Source organism: Acanthopagrus latus, chromosome 20 (assembly GCF_904848185.1).
Source record: "Acanthopagrus latus isolate v.2019 chromosome 20, fAcaLat1.1, whole genome shotgun sequence".
NCBI classification, from domain to species: Eukaryota; Metazoa; Chordata; class Actinopteri; order Spariformes; family Sparidae; genus Acanthopagrus; species Acanthopagrus latus.
Window position 1 is genome coordinate 1,979,508 of NC_051058.1, and position 16,164 is coordinate 1,995,671.

Below are 16,164 nucleotides of genomic sequence, written 5' to 3' on the forward strand. Positions count from 1 at the left end.
CAGTCAGAAGTGTTGCATTCACGTGTCTGTGGCGTCAGTCTGCCTCTTTACCGTTAGCTGCAGGGTGCTGGGTGCTGGGTGAGGACAGCTGAGGTGAGACTGAACCAGACAGTTACCCTGTGGCCTTTGACACCCAGACGGTGAACTGAGAGGGGCCTCGCTGCTCTGGTGGAGCTGAAGGCACCACAGCGTGATGATCATCTGGATGTTAAACTGACACTTTTCAGTCGCATGTTGTAAAACCACAACGTTGGGCGAACAGATGCCACATTACTCTGTAGAACTGAGACTTTAAAGTAATGTTGAGTCTGTTTAACAGAAGACGTTTTGACGTCACAGCAGGTGTAAAGAATCAAATGATCGTTACTGGCACCACCTGCTGCTCTCCTCCTGCCACCAGGCAGGACTTATGCTGTGAAGAGGACTGATGGGTTTGTCACTTTATATACATTTGATCCACTGTTAATGCAAAATGTCAACTAGTATACCTTTAAATATATATACAATTATTAATATTTTTGTTTTATTTTGAAATTAACTGGTTCATATATGTTTATATATAGTAATTTCCTAAGGCATAATTAATACATTTTTCTGTATCATTTTTTACATGTCTTAGTACTCTTGGAGCTATAGTAGTATATAGACAATATAAAATAATATATAATTAAAGATAATTAGAATCACACAGAAAATGTTGCCACCAGTCATCCTGAAACACAACACTTAGAGAAAACCCCATGGTTGAACAAAAATATTTATTTTGGACAGTTACAAGAGCTCTGAAGCTCTGAGAGGCGACCAAAATGGTACAAAAAGTTGCCATAAAATAAAAGATGATGAAAAAAAGTGACACGAGTTGGTAGTCCTAATCCCATGTTAAACCTAAAAACAGCACAGCACTGACAGACACACGGAGGAGGTGTCGGAATGTGACGAGTAGTGTGTACCAGGACAGAAGGCTTTGCATCTGAGGAGACGACCACATCCTGCTACATGTATCATTGCTCCAGTCGAGGGGGGGGGGGTTAACACGATGAACCAAAGAGAGAAACCACAAATAAAATTCAAATCATTAGAAGATCTGAAATTCAGCCCTGAGATTAACACACGGACAAAATATTGTTTTTAAAATCCAAACGTTTTGAAAGAATAAAAACATATTCCAAAAGCTGTATTTGGTACAATGCAAACAACCACCTGTAGCTGGAAAAAAAAGAAAAATAAAAAAAATACAGGGAAAATTTCAGGCTCACACCTGTTCTTTAAAAAAAAACAAAAAAAGACAAAAAAAAAAAAACAAACAGAAATCACTGCAAAAAATTTAAAACACAAAACATCAGGATGGCACAAATTAAATAGACGTGGTGTTCCAGGATAAGAAGAGTGTGTGTGTGTGTGTGTTTGTCCGTTAACGTCGAGCCATGGCTTCATGATGGACCTCACACACTGGTCTAAAGACAGCACAGCGCTGCCCCTAATGGTGCTAAGCAAAAGTACACGGATATAACACCAACACTGATCACATATAGACTTCTCTCTATAAACACACAGCTGGCTGACAGGCTGCAGCCTCATCGCCAGATTGGGCAGATACTAATAACACTGGGAGCTAATCTCAGTACAAGGTTTACACAAGTCCCAGAGAGTCAGTGCGTACCTGCGTGCCCGAGGATTCATTAGGACTCGGCCTCCTGTGCCCCTGCTTTTATTACAACAAAGTCTGCAGCAGAAAAGTGCATGCAAGCTGCCTTCAGTCATCAGGATGTCCAAAGGAGGGTGACGTACATCCACTGATTTGTCGTTGCACCACAAGCTAGTGAGAATAGGAAAAACTGTATATACCCCTTGTATGTCAGATAAGGCTTTTTTTTTTTCTTTTTTTTTTTTTTTTTACAAAGGTTCTGGTGGAAACTCACCATTTAGGCCCAAGTCAAGAGACAAAACCAAAAAGAAACTTAGTACTAGCATGGCCTGTTAAAATAAGGATAAATGTAAACCATAGATTCTGCAAACATACATCCTTCTTAAACTTCAGTGACACCGCTGAAGCAGCTGAGGTTCACTCACAACAGAACAACTCTTCAAATGACGCTGTAAAGAAAAACAATTGCAGCTCCGACAGAGAGGTCAAAGTAAACAGCAGATGAATTTTGCATTGAAAGGAATCCTTTTCCCTTTACAGCTTATTCAAGTTCACCCAAAAATTGTTATTCAGTCATCATCTCCTCACCCCATGCTGATGGAAAGTCAGGTGAAGTTTCACAATCCAAGACACATTTTTGGAGCTTGACAGTGAAACAGCGATGCTGCATTGTCACCGATTTGAAAAGGTGTTTTTACACCCCTAGCCCCCCCTTTTTTTTTAGGTAAATCTTCACTGTAGCTGCTGAACTCAAAGTGAGAGAAAACTGAGTCTAAAGTGGGTGCAGCTCAACCACATCTGTAAAAAACGTCTTTTCTCACATCTATTTGGGATCTCGGGGCTTCTGGACAAGCTGTGTGGAGCAGTTTGTTGTCTTTTGGGTAGTTTTTTTTATCCATTTTAAATCAAGTCTCCAGCCACGTCAGTTGTTTAGGAGAATGCTGCAACGCTGTTCCGCTGGGAAGCTCCAGAAATGTTTTGCGGACTACGACACTTCAGCTGGGTTGGTGTGTGGGGAAGAGATGATGACTGAATTTTACTTTTAGGGTGAACTGTTCCTTTAAAGGGCTGTGTAGATGAACACTACATGGGCACATGTCATTTCTCCCAGCCTGAAGTGGGAGGCCAAAGTGCTTTAAGTTAAATGACACGGTCTCATCCTGATGGCCAGATGTGTCTCTGAAACTCAGAGGACGACCTGGGACCCCCAGAGAGCCACAGCCTGAGGCGAGCGATACGACGGGAAAGGGGCGGGGCAGTGAGCTGAAGAGGGTAATACTGCAGCCGGAGCAGAGGTCTATTACGTGTCGAGTGCCGCTCCAAAAGTACTTCCTGCAAAAACTCCTGACATAGGGAGAATACATTCAAACACACACCACTCAGTCCCCTCATTATCATCGACTGGGCCCAACATTCAGTGCAAGTGTCGTTTGGGTGTTTTTGCACCACTCTGTCAAACAAAACTTAATGCCATGTGTTCTGATCCAATCAGGTACCTTGTCATATCTCAGACGTTCAGCCCTTTCTCTGTCCTGTATGTTATCCAAACCAGCGTCTCCTTCACTGGCTTGCCATTTGAACATTGAATTTAAGCTATAACTTAAAAAAAAACACACAATCAAACCTCTTTGACAACTGCTAAACAAGCTGATAAGAAAACCTCCAGGAATAAATAAACCAAATATAATCAAATACTCACAAAATCTTTAAAAAAAAAAATTAAATATCTTTGATTGTTATTCATATTCAATCCAGGAAAACAAATTCCATATAAATAACTACAAATTGATAACACAAGTGACAAATCCATCATGTTACTCTGTGTGAAGCTGAGAAGGTTTCCCCGGTGTGCACTGAGCCAGGCTCGGGCTGAGCAGTGCAGCTGAAGAGCAGAGGGTGAAGTTAAGGTTTACGGTGCGAGCTGTCAGTCAGAAGAACCCTGGTCCGCGGTCGCCATGGTTGCCAGCAGACTGGATTGTTGCAGGTGAGTATCTGGATGAATAAACAGAAAAACCATATTCAGCGATGAATTCACCTGAACAAATTTGTTTGCGCTTCAGTTCTCAACACACCAACACACCTGAGAAGGCATCGCGTCACATGACCATTTCCAACCTGGACATGCACCAGCTAGTGTTAACAGGAAGCAGATTGGAAACTCTGTGGTTGGTTGCTGAGTAACAGCAACTACAATGAGTGATTTCTAGTTCCACTAAGTCTTTAGGCAACAGGACATTTTTCTCTGAAAACAGGACAAAAGTTTTGAGGCAGCTCTTCACAGAGTCCTCCTGGATAACACTATTCTTATCAAAACATGTCAACAACTGTTTTTGTCTCTTTTCCTTCACTGTATTTTATTTCAACAAGGGGTGCCGTCTATTTTGAGAAGAAATTCAAAGTAAGAATTTTAACATTTACAATATCAATGAGGTAATGATACAAATGTTCATAAGTGAACAAATAAGTAAGTAAAGGAAGTAAAGTACGTAAGTAAATAAATAAGTTGCTCTCAGAGGAAAATAAGAACAATGAACTTAGAGAGGTGGCAGGGTCCGCCACATATAAACAAAGTAAAACAGTATGAATTGTGTTGTCCTTAAAGTCATGATTTTTCAGTCGTGAAAAGAGTTTGATTATTTAATTAGCTGATTGTTTATTTAATTGATTATTAAAGGGATATTCCGCTGTAAGTCTAAGGCATGGTCTGACACCTTGACACCAAGTATGAACCCCCCTTGAGAGAGAAAGTTTGTGGACTGCTAGCTTACGTAGTTTTAGCATCCTTAGAAACGACCGCACAACAACAATGCACTGCTGTAAATGGATCCAAGTATAAATCACCATCAAAAAGCCACAAATAATGCTCAGGACAGCACCAAACTTCAGCAACATTACAAACAGGGTCCCAGCACATATTTCAAGGCATCAAACATCTGATATCGTTGCCAGCTTTGTCGGAAAAGATAAACAAAACTCACCACCCGAGAAGCCTCCTTCTTGTGGGGAGGCCCTGCGAGTCGATTACTGAGTGCAGTAGAGTTCCGCAGTGATGATATTCACTGAGCTGCGGAACTCTACTGCACTCGGTAATCGACTCGCAGGGCTTCCCCACAACGAGCCTGGGGAGGTGAGTTTTGTTTATATTTGTTAGACCGTGGATTAAACTTACACCGAAATATCCCTTTAACTAGTTTGTTGAGGCAGAAAAACAAAAAAACAAAAAAATCAGCCAATGAACTGCGCTGCTCTGCTCATCAACATTACTTCATCAAAACTACAGAGTGCTCCTAAAATGTCAGTTTGGCTAGTTAAATATAAACAATATGCCACCCATTCATCCATGTAAAAACTGAACTGCTCCTTTTTTATTATCTTTTAGTAGTTCACATTTGCAAGTGATGCTTCATGAGCTAATGAGGTGGCATAAGGAAGTAAATATGTTTGTGCATCAAACCCTTGTTCTGCCGTCTACACGAACACACTGAGGTCGGGCTGATTTTAAGTGCCTGTGACCATGGTAACATGGTAACATCCGCAAATGGCTGTGTTTTTGTATGACCAGCAGTCGTGGATGTTCTACCTAATGTTTGGCATTTCTGCTTGATAACTAAATCGAGTACTCCAGCCTTTTAGCAGCGCACTCCCATACAGCTGGGGACCCTGCACAGACAGATGAAACTTAACTTTCAGTCTCCAGTGTAACTTGACCTCCTTTCATTAGACCCCTGGTGTGTTACTGGTGTGCAGACTGGTTTAGAGACTGAAGAGTCATTTCTCCAAACACATTTACTCACCTCATGAGGTCTCTGCTAACTGTCACCTGTCATCCCACCGGCTCCCTGGGGGGGCTTTGAATGTCTTGTTCTGGGGAGGGATGAGGAATGACAGAAGTTGAGTTAATAACATAGTCTGAGGTCTTATCCGATAGAAGAAGCACACCTGATTCTTCATGGTTTCTAAACAACTTGAACGCCTCCACTTGTCGGGGACATTTTTAAAGTGCAGTTACTTTTTTTTGCTCACCTTGTGCTTTTTACACTTCATGGAGAAATTTTCTTCAATGAGCACACAGTCTGTGAACGAGAAGAGAACCGGAGATGAAGATGCCACGCTGACTCACCCATAGGGTTCAAACGCCCACACGTGCAAGTTCAGGCTTAGCGGAAGAGATAACAGCCAACCACACTTCACAAACCAGCCATTTACAGACCAACACACATGAACTCAGACACACTCACACAAAGCACCAGTCGCGGGTGCATTCAGCAGGAGAAATGAATAGGTACACATTAAGACATCAGAGTTTAAACTTGGACAAAAGAAACAAAACTAACAGCACTACAAAGAAACTGGCTGATCTTTAAAGGTGCACTATGAAACGGTTCAAATCAACTTTGCATGGGTTAACATGAGCTTTAGATCTACTTTAAAGCCATACAATAACATCTGTCTATGTAAACATGACAGCAAAACAAGCTTGTATTTGAGTTGCAGTCGGGTAGAGACAAAAATGCTACACAGTGCTACTTCAAGGAAAAAAAAAAGAAATCTGTTAGCTGTGCACATTGGACCTGTAAACATGCATATGGATAAGTTGGTGCACTTTGTTCACTAGTGATGTGTGGAGACGGAGGGCAGAGAGCAGCACTCACCTGACTCCAGAGCACACCTGTAGTGGTACTTGTTGGGACAGTTTTTGAAGAAGCAGCCCAGTGTGGCACCTGGGTCACGGCACGCTGAACACATCTGGACACACAGAAGGTTAAAGGTCAAATGACGACATTGTGTACATGTCTGCAAACAGTGTTCCTGGACACAATTTTGAATACTAAATGAGCTAGCGTGTTGAGGGTGAAAAAATCTTTTCAAAGCAATATATGGAAGCGTTTCATGTTGAGTTAAGAAAAAAAACAAAATGAATGTTTTAAAACAGGTCTCCAGCTCTTTCAGCGGTTAAAGACAATGTTACGGTGCCGTTTTGCTGTCAAGTTTTCTTGACTTCGAGGCTTCACCTCACCTTCCATCAGCATGGGGGCAGGAGATGATGACTGAATTTGACTTTTTGTGTGAACTGTTCCAGTGAAACATCCACACCGGAGGAGGCTCCTTCAACAAACCTTCCGGCTGTATTTACCAGCAATCAGGTACTTGTAAGTCCTTCAAGTTAGCTTATTAACAGAACCAGAGGACCTGTAGACAACTCATTAACAGATTATCACTTCCTCCAGGTCCTCATCCATCAGTGTTGCATAGGAATGTCCTAAATGATTCATTATGAAGAAGCATGGTTAGGACAGAATCACCTGAGTGCACACTTGCCTTAAGTGTTCAGCTTTAACAGCAGACAATTTGAACTGCACATTTTATTATCAACATTAATGATGGCTCCAGTCGCAGTCCAAGGAAGACAAAGCAGTGCAACACTGAGCGATACACTTCAGCGATACACTAAGATACACTTGCGGCGGGTTTCATACGGATGCAGACTTTCCCTCCAGAAAATATCTTTCTCATTTCTCACGCGTTCTCTGCTGAGGCAATTAGTCGACGAAATGATTGGATGTTTGGCAGACAGTTAAAAGTCTTTTTTGCCCAGCAACTGAGTGATTACAATCCAGCTGCAGCTGTTTTTTTTTTTTTTTTTAACTAAATGTGCCCCTGGAGCTTTCAACCTCACCCTGCAGTCCTCCTCACAGGAAGGACTTTTCTGTGTTCACCAAGACCGTATATATTCACACAAACATTCATTTATGAGTAGAGTGTGATCTGGAAAAAGGATTAAAAAGGGCTTGCAGAAATTGTAGAAGTGATGCAGCGGGCAGTGAAGGATGAATTTGAGCACAAAGGAAGCATGTCTGCCATTCTATCGAGTGTAATTCATTTAACAATAAAGGGACAAAATGCAAAACACAAACAAAGATCAGTGTGGCGTCTATATAGAAATCGCGATAATATCGTGATTGTGAATTCTTTAGGCCATTGTAATCATGTAGTGAAATGTGATGCTGACAGCTCGACTGTGAACCAGCAGGGAGGCAGAATCACTGCAGAGAGCTCAGCTGTTTAAGAGGAGCCCTCTTTGGAATGCACAAGCGAACCCCTGAAGCAATGCTGCATCTGATATACTGTGCAGATCACAATGTCTTGGTGCTGCGTGGTGGCACCAATAAATTCTAATCTTGTTCTATCTGGCAAAATTATCACTTCTTCATGCTTCGATTTATGAGAGCTCAGATCTGTTGGTCTAGAAAATCTGGCAGGCATGCAGACTTTTCATACCTTATTTCCTTCATGTTTTGTTCAATTCCAGCTCCGTAACCATACCATCATATTACAGGTTTTAAGTGCAGTCTTACCGTCTCCTGGGCCGCCTTGACAGCCTCCTCCAACCCGTAGACTTTGCCCTTTACCAGGAACACGCCTGCGGACCAGATGGCGCAGTCCTCGTGGAGCCAGTATTCACAGGGCTCCAGCGGCAGTACAGGGGGGCTGTACCAGTCCTCCACGTCGGCAGAGCCGGGGTCCGCCCGAGCCCGCTTAGCTGCGGGGCTGCTGGTGCCGCCATTGGTCCACCGCCGGGGTCGAGCTGTGAGCGGGACGGCACGCTTCCTCCCCCTGCCCCTGATACTGCAGGACGAAGAGTCTGAATCGCTGCAGTCTTCGTCCTCTTTGAGGCCCAACATGCTGGCTGGTGTTTTGGTGCTTGGCTGGAACCCTTCCGGGTAGTAGGGGCCGTGGAGGTCCCCCAAGTCCATGGCGTTGGCCGACTGTCCACAGAGGCAGCATACCAGAGAGCGCTGGTGCTGGCTGTGTGTGGACACCCGGCCCAGCTGGAGACAGGAAGTGCTGGGTATGACTGCAGAAATAAAGCCACTTGTGTGAGCCTGCTGGCCCTTCTTGTGTTGTGTCCTCCCCTCCTCGGGGTAGTTGATTACAGTACACAGTGATGACGATGACTGCTGACGCTTCACGCGAACGTACGGGGAGAAGCTGTCCAACCGCAAGTCTCTTTTCTCCTCCTTGTAGTTGACGTACCTCAGCTTGATCTCCGGCTCCCTGGGGGAGAATATGGAGGAAGACCTGCTCTGTGTGTTTTTCTTTCGCCTGCTCTTGGGAGTACGAGGCCCCTTCGTTTTGGCAGTGGGGGATGTTTTGCTACACCTAGCCTTGCCTTTGGCTGCGCCTTGGCTTTGCTTTGGAGACTTTGGTGGTGGTGGTGGTGGTGGAGGAGGTGGTGGTGGCTGGGGGGACAATCGTTCCACATGGATTTCCACTGAGGGGTCAGGGTCAGAACGCGGGCCCGGCTCCTTCTTCGAGTTTTTGTGCACAGCAAACTGAGGGCTTTTTGGAGGTGTGCTGTGATGCGACTTTTTAGTATGATTGATTTGAGAATCAGAGGTAGAATCTTTGCAACTGCCAGTGTTCATGTTCTTAGTTTTACCCCTCTTTGATTGAACTACTGCTTTTTGTTTCTTTGTTTTCACTGAGAAAGTTGCTTTCGCTTTGCTTGTCCTTTTCCTTGCGGGCAGGGTGTCGTTCCTCTGAGCGCTGCCCAACTTCGAACCACTAGCTGTCGACTGGGAAGCATTTCCTTTCCTACTGGTGCGTATGCGTCCTGACACTTTATACCTGCTTGAGTTTATGTTCATGACTATCGCTTCTAAACGTGTCCCTCTGCCAGAACGCACTGGCAGTTTCTTCTCTTTTAAAGTTCTCTGTTGTGCCTTGACATTCCCGTTCATGTGAGGAAAGACGGTCTCGGGTTTGTTTTCCAAAACATCTGACACACAAACATCATCTGTTAAGTCAATCAAAGGCTCCAACGCTGCCTTCCGTCTATGGCCAGGATGATTATTTTCGATGCCTGAATCTAACCTTGTGATGCCATCGCGAATGCGAGAGGTTGGCTGAATGCCTGTCTCTGTGCTCAAGCCATCCCACGCAACTTCATCAGTTGGTTCTAGATGAGCATTGTCGCCGCTGGGAGAGCTGGAGGCCTGAGGCAGGACGAACACGTCCTCCACATCGTCCTGTGAGGTAGCAGAGGGCGAGACAGGGTCCTCCAGAGGACTGATGTACTCCCTACTCAGTGAACACAGGTCTCTAGCGCCCACACCGTCCGGGAAGACCACTAGATCCGGTTTCTTAGACATGACAAAAAGCACCTCGGGGCCCCCCGTCTCCTCGTCCTCCCCTGCAGCAGGGGTGAGTGTTTCCGGCGAGGATTCAGCACATACTCCTGAACTTGACCAGCTATCAGCCTGACCATTTTCCAAACGCCTACTGTGTTCCAGAGACACACCTTGTCCCTCTTGTTGTTCTACACGCTCGTCCTCGTCTATGCAAATGACGCCACCATTGACCTCAGGAGGCTCCTGCTTTAGACACGTTCCCCCATCGCTGTCTGGTCCCACCTGAGACGGAGACAATGAGTCAAACAGTTCTGTCTGTGTGGCCAGATCAACAGGCTTGTCGACCTGCTCCACATAATGCTGGTTGAGTGCATAGCCAGTCTCCCCAAGCCCTTCGTCTAAGTCACAGGGAGGGTATAGGGACAACTTGCTAATGGGCGGCACGCCGCACCGAGGCGAATGCTGAGACAGTGAGTCGTGAGTTGAGAAGACGTGAGACCTGCTCACGTAGGACAGGGTGACTGTAGTGCGGGAGAAGGCGTTATCTGGCTGAATCTGATCCCCTGATTGGAGCGTGAGGTCCGACGAGCTGGTCTCTGAGAAGGGTAATCCGGGGTTGCTGGTCCCTGAATTCGGGTACCAGCCGGGGCTCTTGACCATCCGCAGGGCATCGAGGGACGAGCCGTTGAGGACACAGTCCTCCCCTCGCCTGGTCACGTCGATCACGGTGGCGATGCTGGAGGTGGAGAGCTCTTGAGGCTGTAGATCATCTAGGCTCCCAGGTGGCTGCTCCATAACACCTGCAGTGGACAGACAGGAGAGGACAGAGCGGTGAAAGTTTGACCTCAGCCCTCAGATTCATTTAATGGGCTGTATCATCACTCATTTACACTGAGCCTCCTATCCAACCGCACAACATGCTCTCCTTCAGGTCATAGTTTAATGACTTCTGACGACTGACAGAGCTCCACAACTTTAGTTCACTTTGTCGGTGTGTTATTTAAGGTACTGCTTTTTGTTTTTGTATTGTTTAGCATGACATTTACAGTGAGACGTCCAGCAGAGGACCGAAAAGCTGAAGCCTGACAGCTGCAGTCAGAGGGCTGACATTAGCTCGGGAACCGACGTGTGCTTGAATTTAATTAACGCTGGAGAACAAACGTTAACTGACAATTAACTTCATCCCAGTTTATCTTCATATTTTTGGACATTTATCACATGTCAGCTTGTTAGGTTTTAACGGATAACGTCTTTCCAGACATCCGGATGACTTTTAACCACCAACGCTGACAGTTCAGTGATGCTAACAGTAGTTAGCTTAGCCTAGCCACGGCTAACGTTAGCTAGTTAGGCCCGGCTAAGCTCCGGTAACCTTGCCATACGCCGAACTGCATGACATATCTGGCAGCTTGAAGTTATTGTCATGTACGACAGAGAGTCATGCGCCACAGAACGTGACTTTACAACTTTTAATAATCGATAGCGACCGTCTTTCATTTCGGCGATGTCTGCTCACCCAGTAAGCTCATTATTGCGATAAAATGCCAACTTTTATAGCCCCGTGGTACACATTGTTCGTTATTGCCCACAGTGACACTGACTAACTTTGTTGGGAAAACAACGGTCAAACCAATTTTTAAATGTTAAATATCGTTTCAAATGGTGTCCTTCGCTTTTTAACATGAGCTCCGAATTGGAGCTAGTGTCTTTACGGTTCAATAATTTACACTTTCCTTTCCATTTGATGACAAATATCAGCGGTAACCGATGTATTATTTAAACTGGGATTACTTTTAGTGGAGTTTGGCGTAACGCTCTCTCCATTTAGGAGAACGGAGCGCATCGGAGCAAGGCCCGGCTGGTTGAAACAAAGGCAGAGCGGAGGTGAGGCGCTGAGCTGAGCCGGGCAGAGCCGAGCCGAGCGGAGCTGCTCATCCAAACTTACCCGGACGGGAGAGATCGCAGCGTTTTTAAACGTCCAGTTAAAAGTGCGTCCCGCCCTGCATCTCTTTCACCAGCCTCCTCTACTCTGACCAGTCCTGATAGCACCGCACACAGACAAGAGCCCACATTAAATCAAGATCCACACACTTTCCAGGAACACACTTCTCTGTCAGCGGCGATGTGTCAATTGGCAGCAGAGTGGGGCCACATACTTCCGGTTCAGCCTTACACAATAAAACAACGAGCGTCGGTGTTTTTTCCTTTCCTCTTTTAAATTAAACGAATTAAAAGTACAATTAAAGCACATATCCAGCAGGCGGGTATTCCTAAACACACAGTTCGTCTGAACAAGAAATAAGTTAGTTCAGTTTCAGTCAGAATCACTTGCCTGTGATCCAGCTGTTCGGAGACATGAAGCTTGGTTGACATGTGATTTGAATCCAGACGAGTTAAGTACTGGACATTACTGTCAGCTGCGTGCTGTCTCACTGTGGGCAGCTTGACAAACACAACCGAGCCGCAGTGAACAGTTGTCAGTGGATCAGAGAGGCCTTTTGGAGCAGGGTGCTGGTGCTGATCTCTTCCTCGTCATGTCATTTTATTCGGTGTCTGAAACAATTCTTAGTCCATACATCAGAACGGAGATACCACCTATTTATTCCACACAGTCTTCCTCCTTTTCAAAACCTGGTGCCTACATTACCCACAGTGCAACTTGAGTGACATCACTGGAGATGCCCTTTAACAAAGGCTCTGAACTCCCTCTGTAAGCATCAGGTGTAGTTTCAGATCAGAGGCGAGAGATGCTGACAGGTATCACAGGGCGATGATTTATTTTCATCGTGTGCGTTCAGTCTTCACCAGCTGTTTGCTGCATGTACTCAGTAAACACACCTGTGGTCGTGTAGGACACTGTCATCACCGCTCTGCAGCCAGAGGCAGGACATGTGCCAGCAACATCAGTGCATCAGAAGGCTACATGTATGAAACACCACCTCATCACTGTCATCAGTAGCACCGGGGCTTGTCCTGCCACAGCTGCACTGTGCTCTTCTATCACAGTCATGCCTTTACCTCCCCCCGCACACCCAGCAACACATGTCCGGGCCCCTGAGAGGCTCTAGTGATGGGGCCCTAAACCTGCTTCATGCTCATGATCCCTCTCTCCTATATAAAGACATCAACATCTCCACCATCATGCAAAGTATCCTGTTTCTCACAAGTGGCGTTGAGTCCTTTACTAATGCCAGCTGCCACTTAGCTAATAAAGTTAGCCTCTCTGCTAACACTCCTCACCCTGCTCATTACATTCTGATTCAAGTATAGAGCATTCGCCAGCTCCCACTTTCATCCTCCTTCTTTTACCATCCAATGTATTAATTAATTGACAATTTAAGGCCAGTTTCTGGCAAAACACCAAAATGAACTCCAGCAGATTAGCTAGTGGCTAGCAAGTCGGTAGATTTCTCAGGTCATGACTAAAACCACATTTTGTGAAAGCACCAATAAGTGTTTATATTTGTATTGTTTTAATAATGTGAGTAAAAATCAACTGTGGTTATTGTAGCCTCTATAGGATGAACATCCCTGCTGGAAAAACCAGCATAGACCAGCACCAAAACACAACATATGCTGGTCTCGGTGGTGACAAGTCACTAGCAAGACCAGCATATGTTGTGTTTCGGTGCTGGTCTATGCTGTTTTTTTCCTGCAGGGATGATTCTTCGTGGCCTTCCCTTTTCTCCCACACGGACAGCCCTGCTCCTGAGTAACCATAAGCTCACAGGCTCACAGTCATTCCTTTCAACTGTATAGCCAATCTTGTGTTACTTTTGTGTTAATTTGATGAATGTGTTAATGTAAGTATCACACACAACAGGTGCATTTCAAAACAGTCAGACAACAGAGGGTGCAAAAATATTTATTGCTAATAAACCTGTAGTCAGTTGGTGTATATTTGCTTTATATTTACAATAATAGAGTACAGAGGAATGGGAATGTGAAAGAAAAATCCCAATCATTTAAATAAATACAAAGGGACTGCCACTGAACACAACTACAAACATAACCAACTCCAACAGTTCCTATACAGCTGGACTGATGATTGCAGTGAGGAAAAAAAAAAAAAACTCTATATAAATTTTCATATATATATATTTAAATTATGATCAGTAAAGCCTATCCATATGCATTCAGCTTTCTTCAACATCTGTGATGTTAATGTAGAAGTGAGGCGATGAAGCGACATGGTAGGGACCTGTTTTCTAATGCAGACGAGCACTTTTGTTCCATAGCTGGTTTACAGAGCAGCGCCTCCATCTGTGCTGGAATGATGACGGAGCCGGAGCGCCACACTCATTCCTATGGTTTTGTTATGCAATTATTACACACTCATCAACATGTAGTCGTGTTTAGCCATTAAACATCACGTTTTTGCCTTTGGCTAGCAACAGTCTGGGGAGTTAAAACAGTAGCTTACACAGTCATAGTTTTAATGTATGCATGACAGACGCTCAATTAAAAACAGTATTTACAATAAGACACAAACAATACAAAAATGTCACAGTAACTGAAGTGCATGGAATGCAAAATCTAGACATGAAATCAAACTTCATACCATGTTTTAATAATAAATGATCTGCGTTTTGTGACCAGTGTGTAGTGTTACTAAATAAGTCATACAGAGCTAAAATATAGTGGACTTCTAAACATGCAGCAAGGTCGGAAGCCGTGACGCGTCACTGTCAGAACTCCTTAGTGTCTTTGTTTTCAAACAGGTGGAGTCTCTGCTCAGCGGTCAGCCCTTCCTTTAGACTCTGCAGGGAGGGGGAGACAAAAAGCACATGTTAATAATGACGAGGACAAGTCACACCTTTGCTGAGCAGGCGGCTTCTCTTTGGTCTGTGTGGATCTGCTGACACCCAGTAACTCAGTCTCTAACATGGAACCATGTCAGCCCATAGACTACAAACCCTGCTTCACTCTATGGAGCCCCAAATTACCGATAAATAATACTGTTAGTTAAATAATTAAATTGTGTGTAAATAGAAGAGTAAATATAATTGATGTATAGATGTATTTATTGTACTCTTCTGTTATGTAGCTCTTCTCACTTTGTCTCTCCTTAGTTTTCCTGCAGTTGGTCTCATCATTTATCCATATTCACTGGTTCCAGCTTCACAAACGTGAACACTGGTTGATTTCATTATAGGAATCCCTTTAAGGTTTGTGAGGTTTGGATTGTGAAGGTGTCACTATAAGTTCGGGGTAAGCGTGATGGCATTTCTCACTATTCAAGATTTTTAAGTAACAATCGATTGAGTCAGCAGGTTAATCCATAATAACAATAATCAGTTGTGTCCAATATGAAATGGATCAAAGCTGACTCCAACTACATCAATAAAACCTCTTTATAAGACTGTATGAGTAACGCTCATCTAATGATATATATATATATATATATATATGAATAATATACTTTGAATGAACATATTCCAGATGATGTTTATTTTTACAGCGTGGTAAGAGTACTGCTACTACAGCACTGTGCAGGCCAGCAGTTGCTGGACTGAAGGTGCGTGTGCATGCAGACTGGAGCAAGACTCTGTAGCTAGCTAGCTAGCTAGCTGACCTGAAAACACTGGTCACTAACATACAGAGCATTACATATTTCATCGTCAAACTACACTATTGGAGGTACAGTTAAATCATCCATGTCTCATGGATACATACGATAAGCATGTCATACTTACATACAAGGAAAAATAAAAACAACTCAACGTTTACATTGTTTTATCAACTGAATGAGGTTCAGGTAAAATGTAAAGCTTTATATGTCTTTTAACACGATTTTAAAAAAGGATGAATACTTATTGATATACTGGGATACATATTTGACTCGCCTGATAATCTTTTGGACTTCTGTTGGACAAACGGCTCAATAGTATGACCCTTTCATGTCATTTTTTCATTTAATTATTCATTTATTTAGTTGGAACAATGCACATTCATTAACACTGATGCATTAAGCATCAGTGTAAATGTGCCAGACTTAAATTTCAGCTAAATTTCAACTGCTAAATTTCAGCCATAGTCCCGTACACCCTGAATCTGTAAGCCACCCACTCATAATAACGGACAGTGTGGTGAACCGTCCTTCACTATCAAGCGTCTGTGCAGCGGGATGCTTGTAGAGAAGTGACTCAGGCTGACTGAGTGCTTAAAGGTGAAGGGCGGGACAATGTGCTTAAACCAGCCGTGGCTGCGTCTGGTTTGGTTTACCTAAAAGAAGAAGGGGAAGGAGGCGTGCACTTCCTCAGCAGCCCCAACTGTCCCAGGGCTTGTCTCGACTCACAGACTGAGGACAGAAGGGGGAAACACACCAGCAAGTGTGTGTTAGATGACTGTGGTGTTTTATCTGCATCACAATCCCAAGACTGCAGT

The 16,164-nt window shown here is 44.2% G+C and overlaps 2 protein-coding genes across 5 annotated transcripts in view; both read right to left on the reverse strand.

Moving 5' to 3' along the window:
- Positions 1-741: 741 nt before the first annotated feature.
- On the reverse strand, positions 742-11,933 carry si:dkey-94l16.4 (transcription factor 20). Its single transcript, XM_037081630.1, has 6 exons — positions 11,723-11,933; positions 8,002-10,577; positions 6,298-6,391; positions 5,669-5,718; positions 5,440-5,509; positions 742-3,637 (listed from the first exon to the last, which is right to left on the reverse strand). The coding sequence occupies exons 2-5, from the start codon at positions 10,570-10,572 to the stop codon at positions 5,462-5,464; spliced, it is 2,763 nt and encodes a 920-aa protein (XP_036937525.1). The 5' UTR covers positions 10,573-10,577; positions 11,723-11,933; the 3' UTR covers positions 742-3,637; positions 5,440-5,461.
- A 1,692-nt stretch (positions 11,934-13,625) lies between these two features.
- LOC119009600 (myosin phosphatase Rho interacting protein) overlaps positions 13,626-16,164 on the reverse strand; it is a 45,580-nt gene continuing 43,041 nt past the window's right edge. For 3 of the 4 annotated variants that reach the window (XM_037081015.1, XM_037081013.1, XM_037081017.1), the window contains one exon: positions 13,626-14,537. In XM_037081015.1, the coding sequence (XP_036936910.1) occupies positions 14,466-14,537 (72 nt within the window). In that variant the 3' untranslated portion in view covers positions 13,626-14,465. Of the gene's footprint in view, positions 14,538-16,002; positions 16,079-16,164 lie in introns of all 4 variants that reach the window. The other variant, XM_037081014.1, reaches the window with a different exon arrangement.

Excerpts from the sequence above, each read along its gene's own strand:
- si:dkey-94l16.4 (XM_037081630.1), bottom strand. The coding sequence starts at position 10,572 with ATGGAGCAGCCACCTGGGAGCCTAGATGATCTACAGCCTCAAGAGCTC. Across the intron at positions 5,719-6,297 it reads CAGGTGTGCTCTGGAGTCAG|ACTGTGTGCTCATTGAAGAA; the intron begins GTGAGTGCTGCT and ends TCTCGTTCACAG. Across the intron at positions 5,510-5,668 it reads TGAAGTGTAAAAAGCACAAG|AACAAGACATTCAAAGCCCC; the intron begins GTGAGCAAAAAA and ends ATCCCTCCCCAG.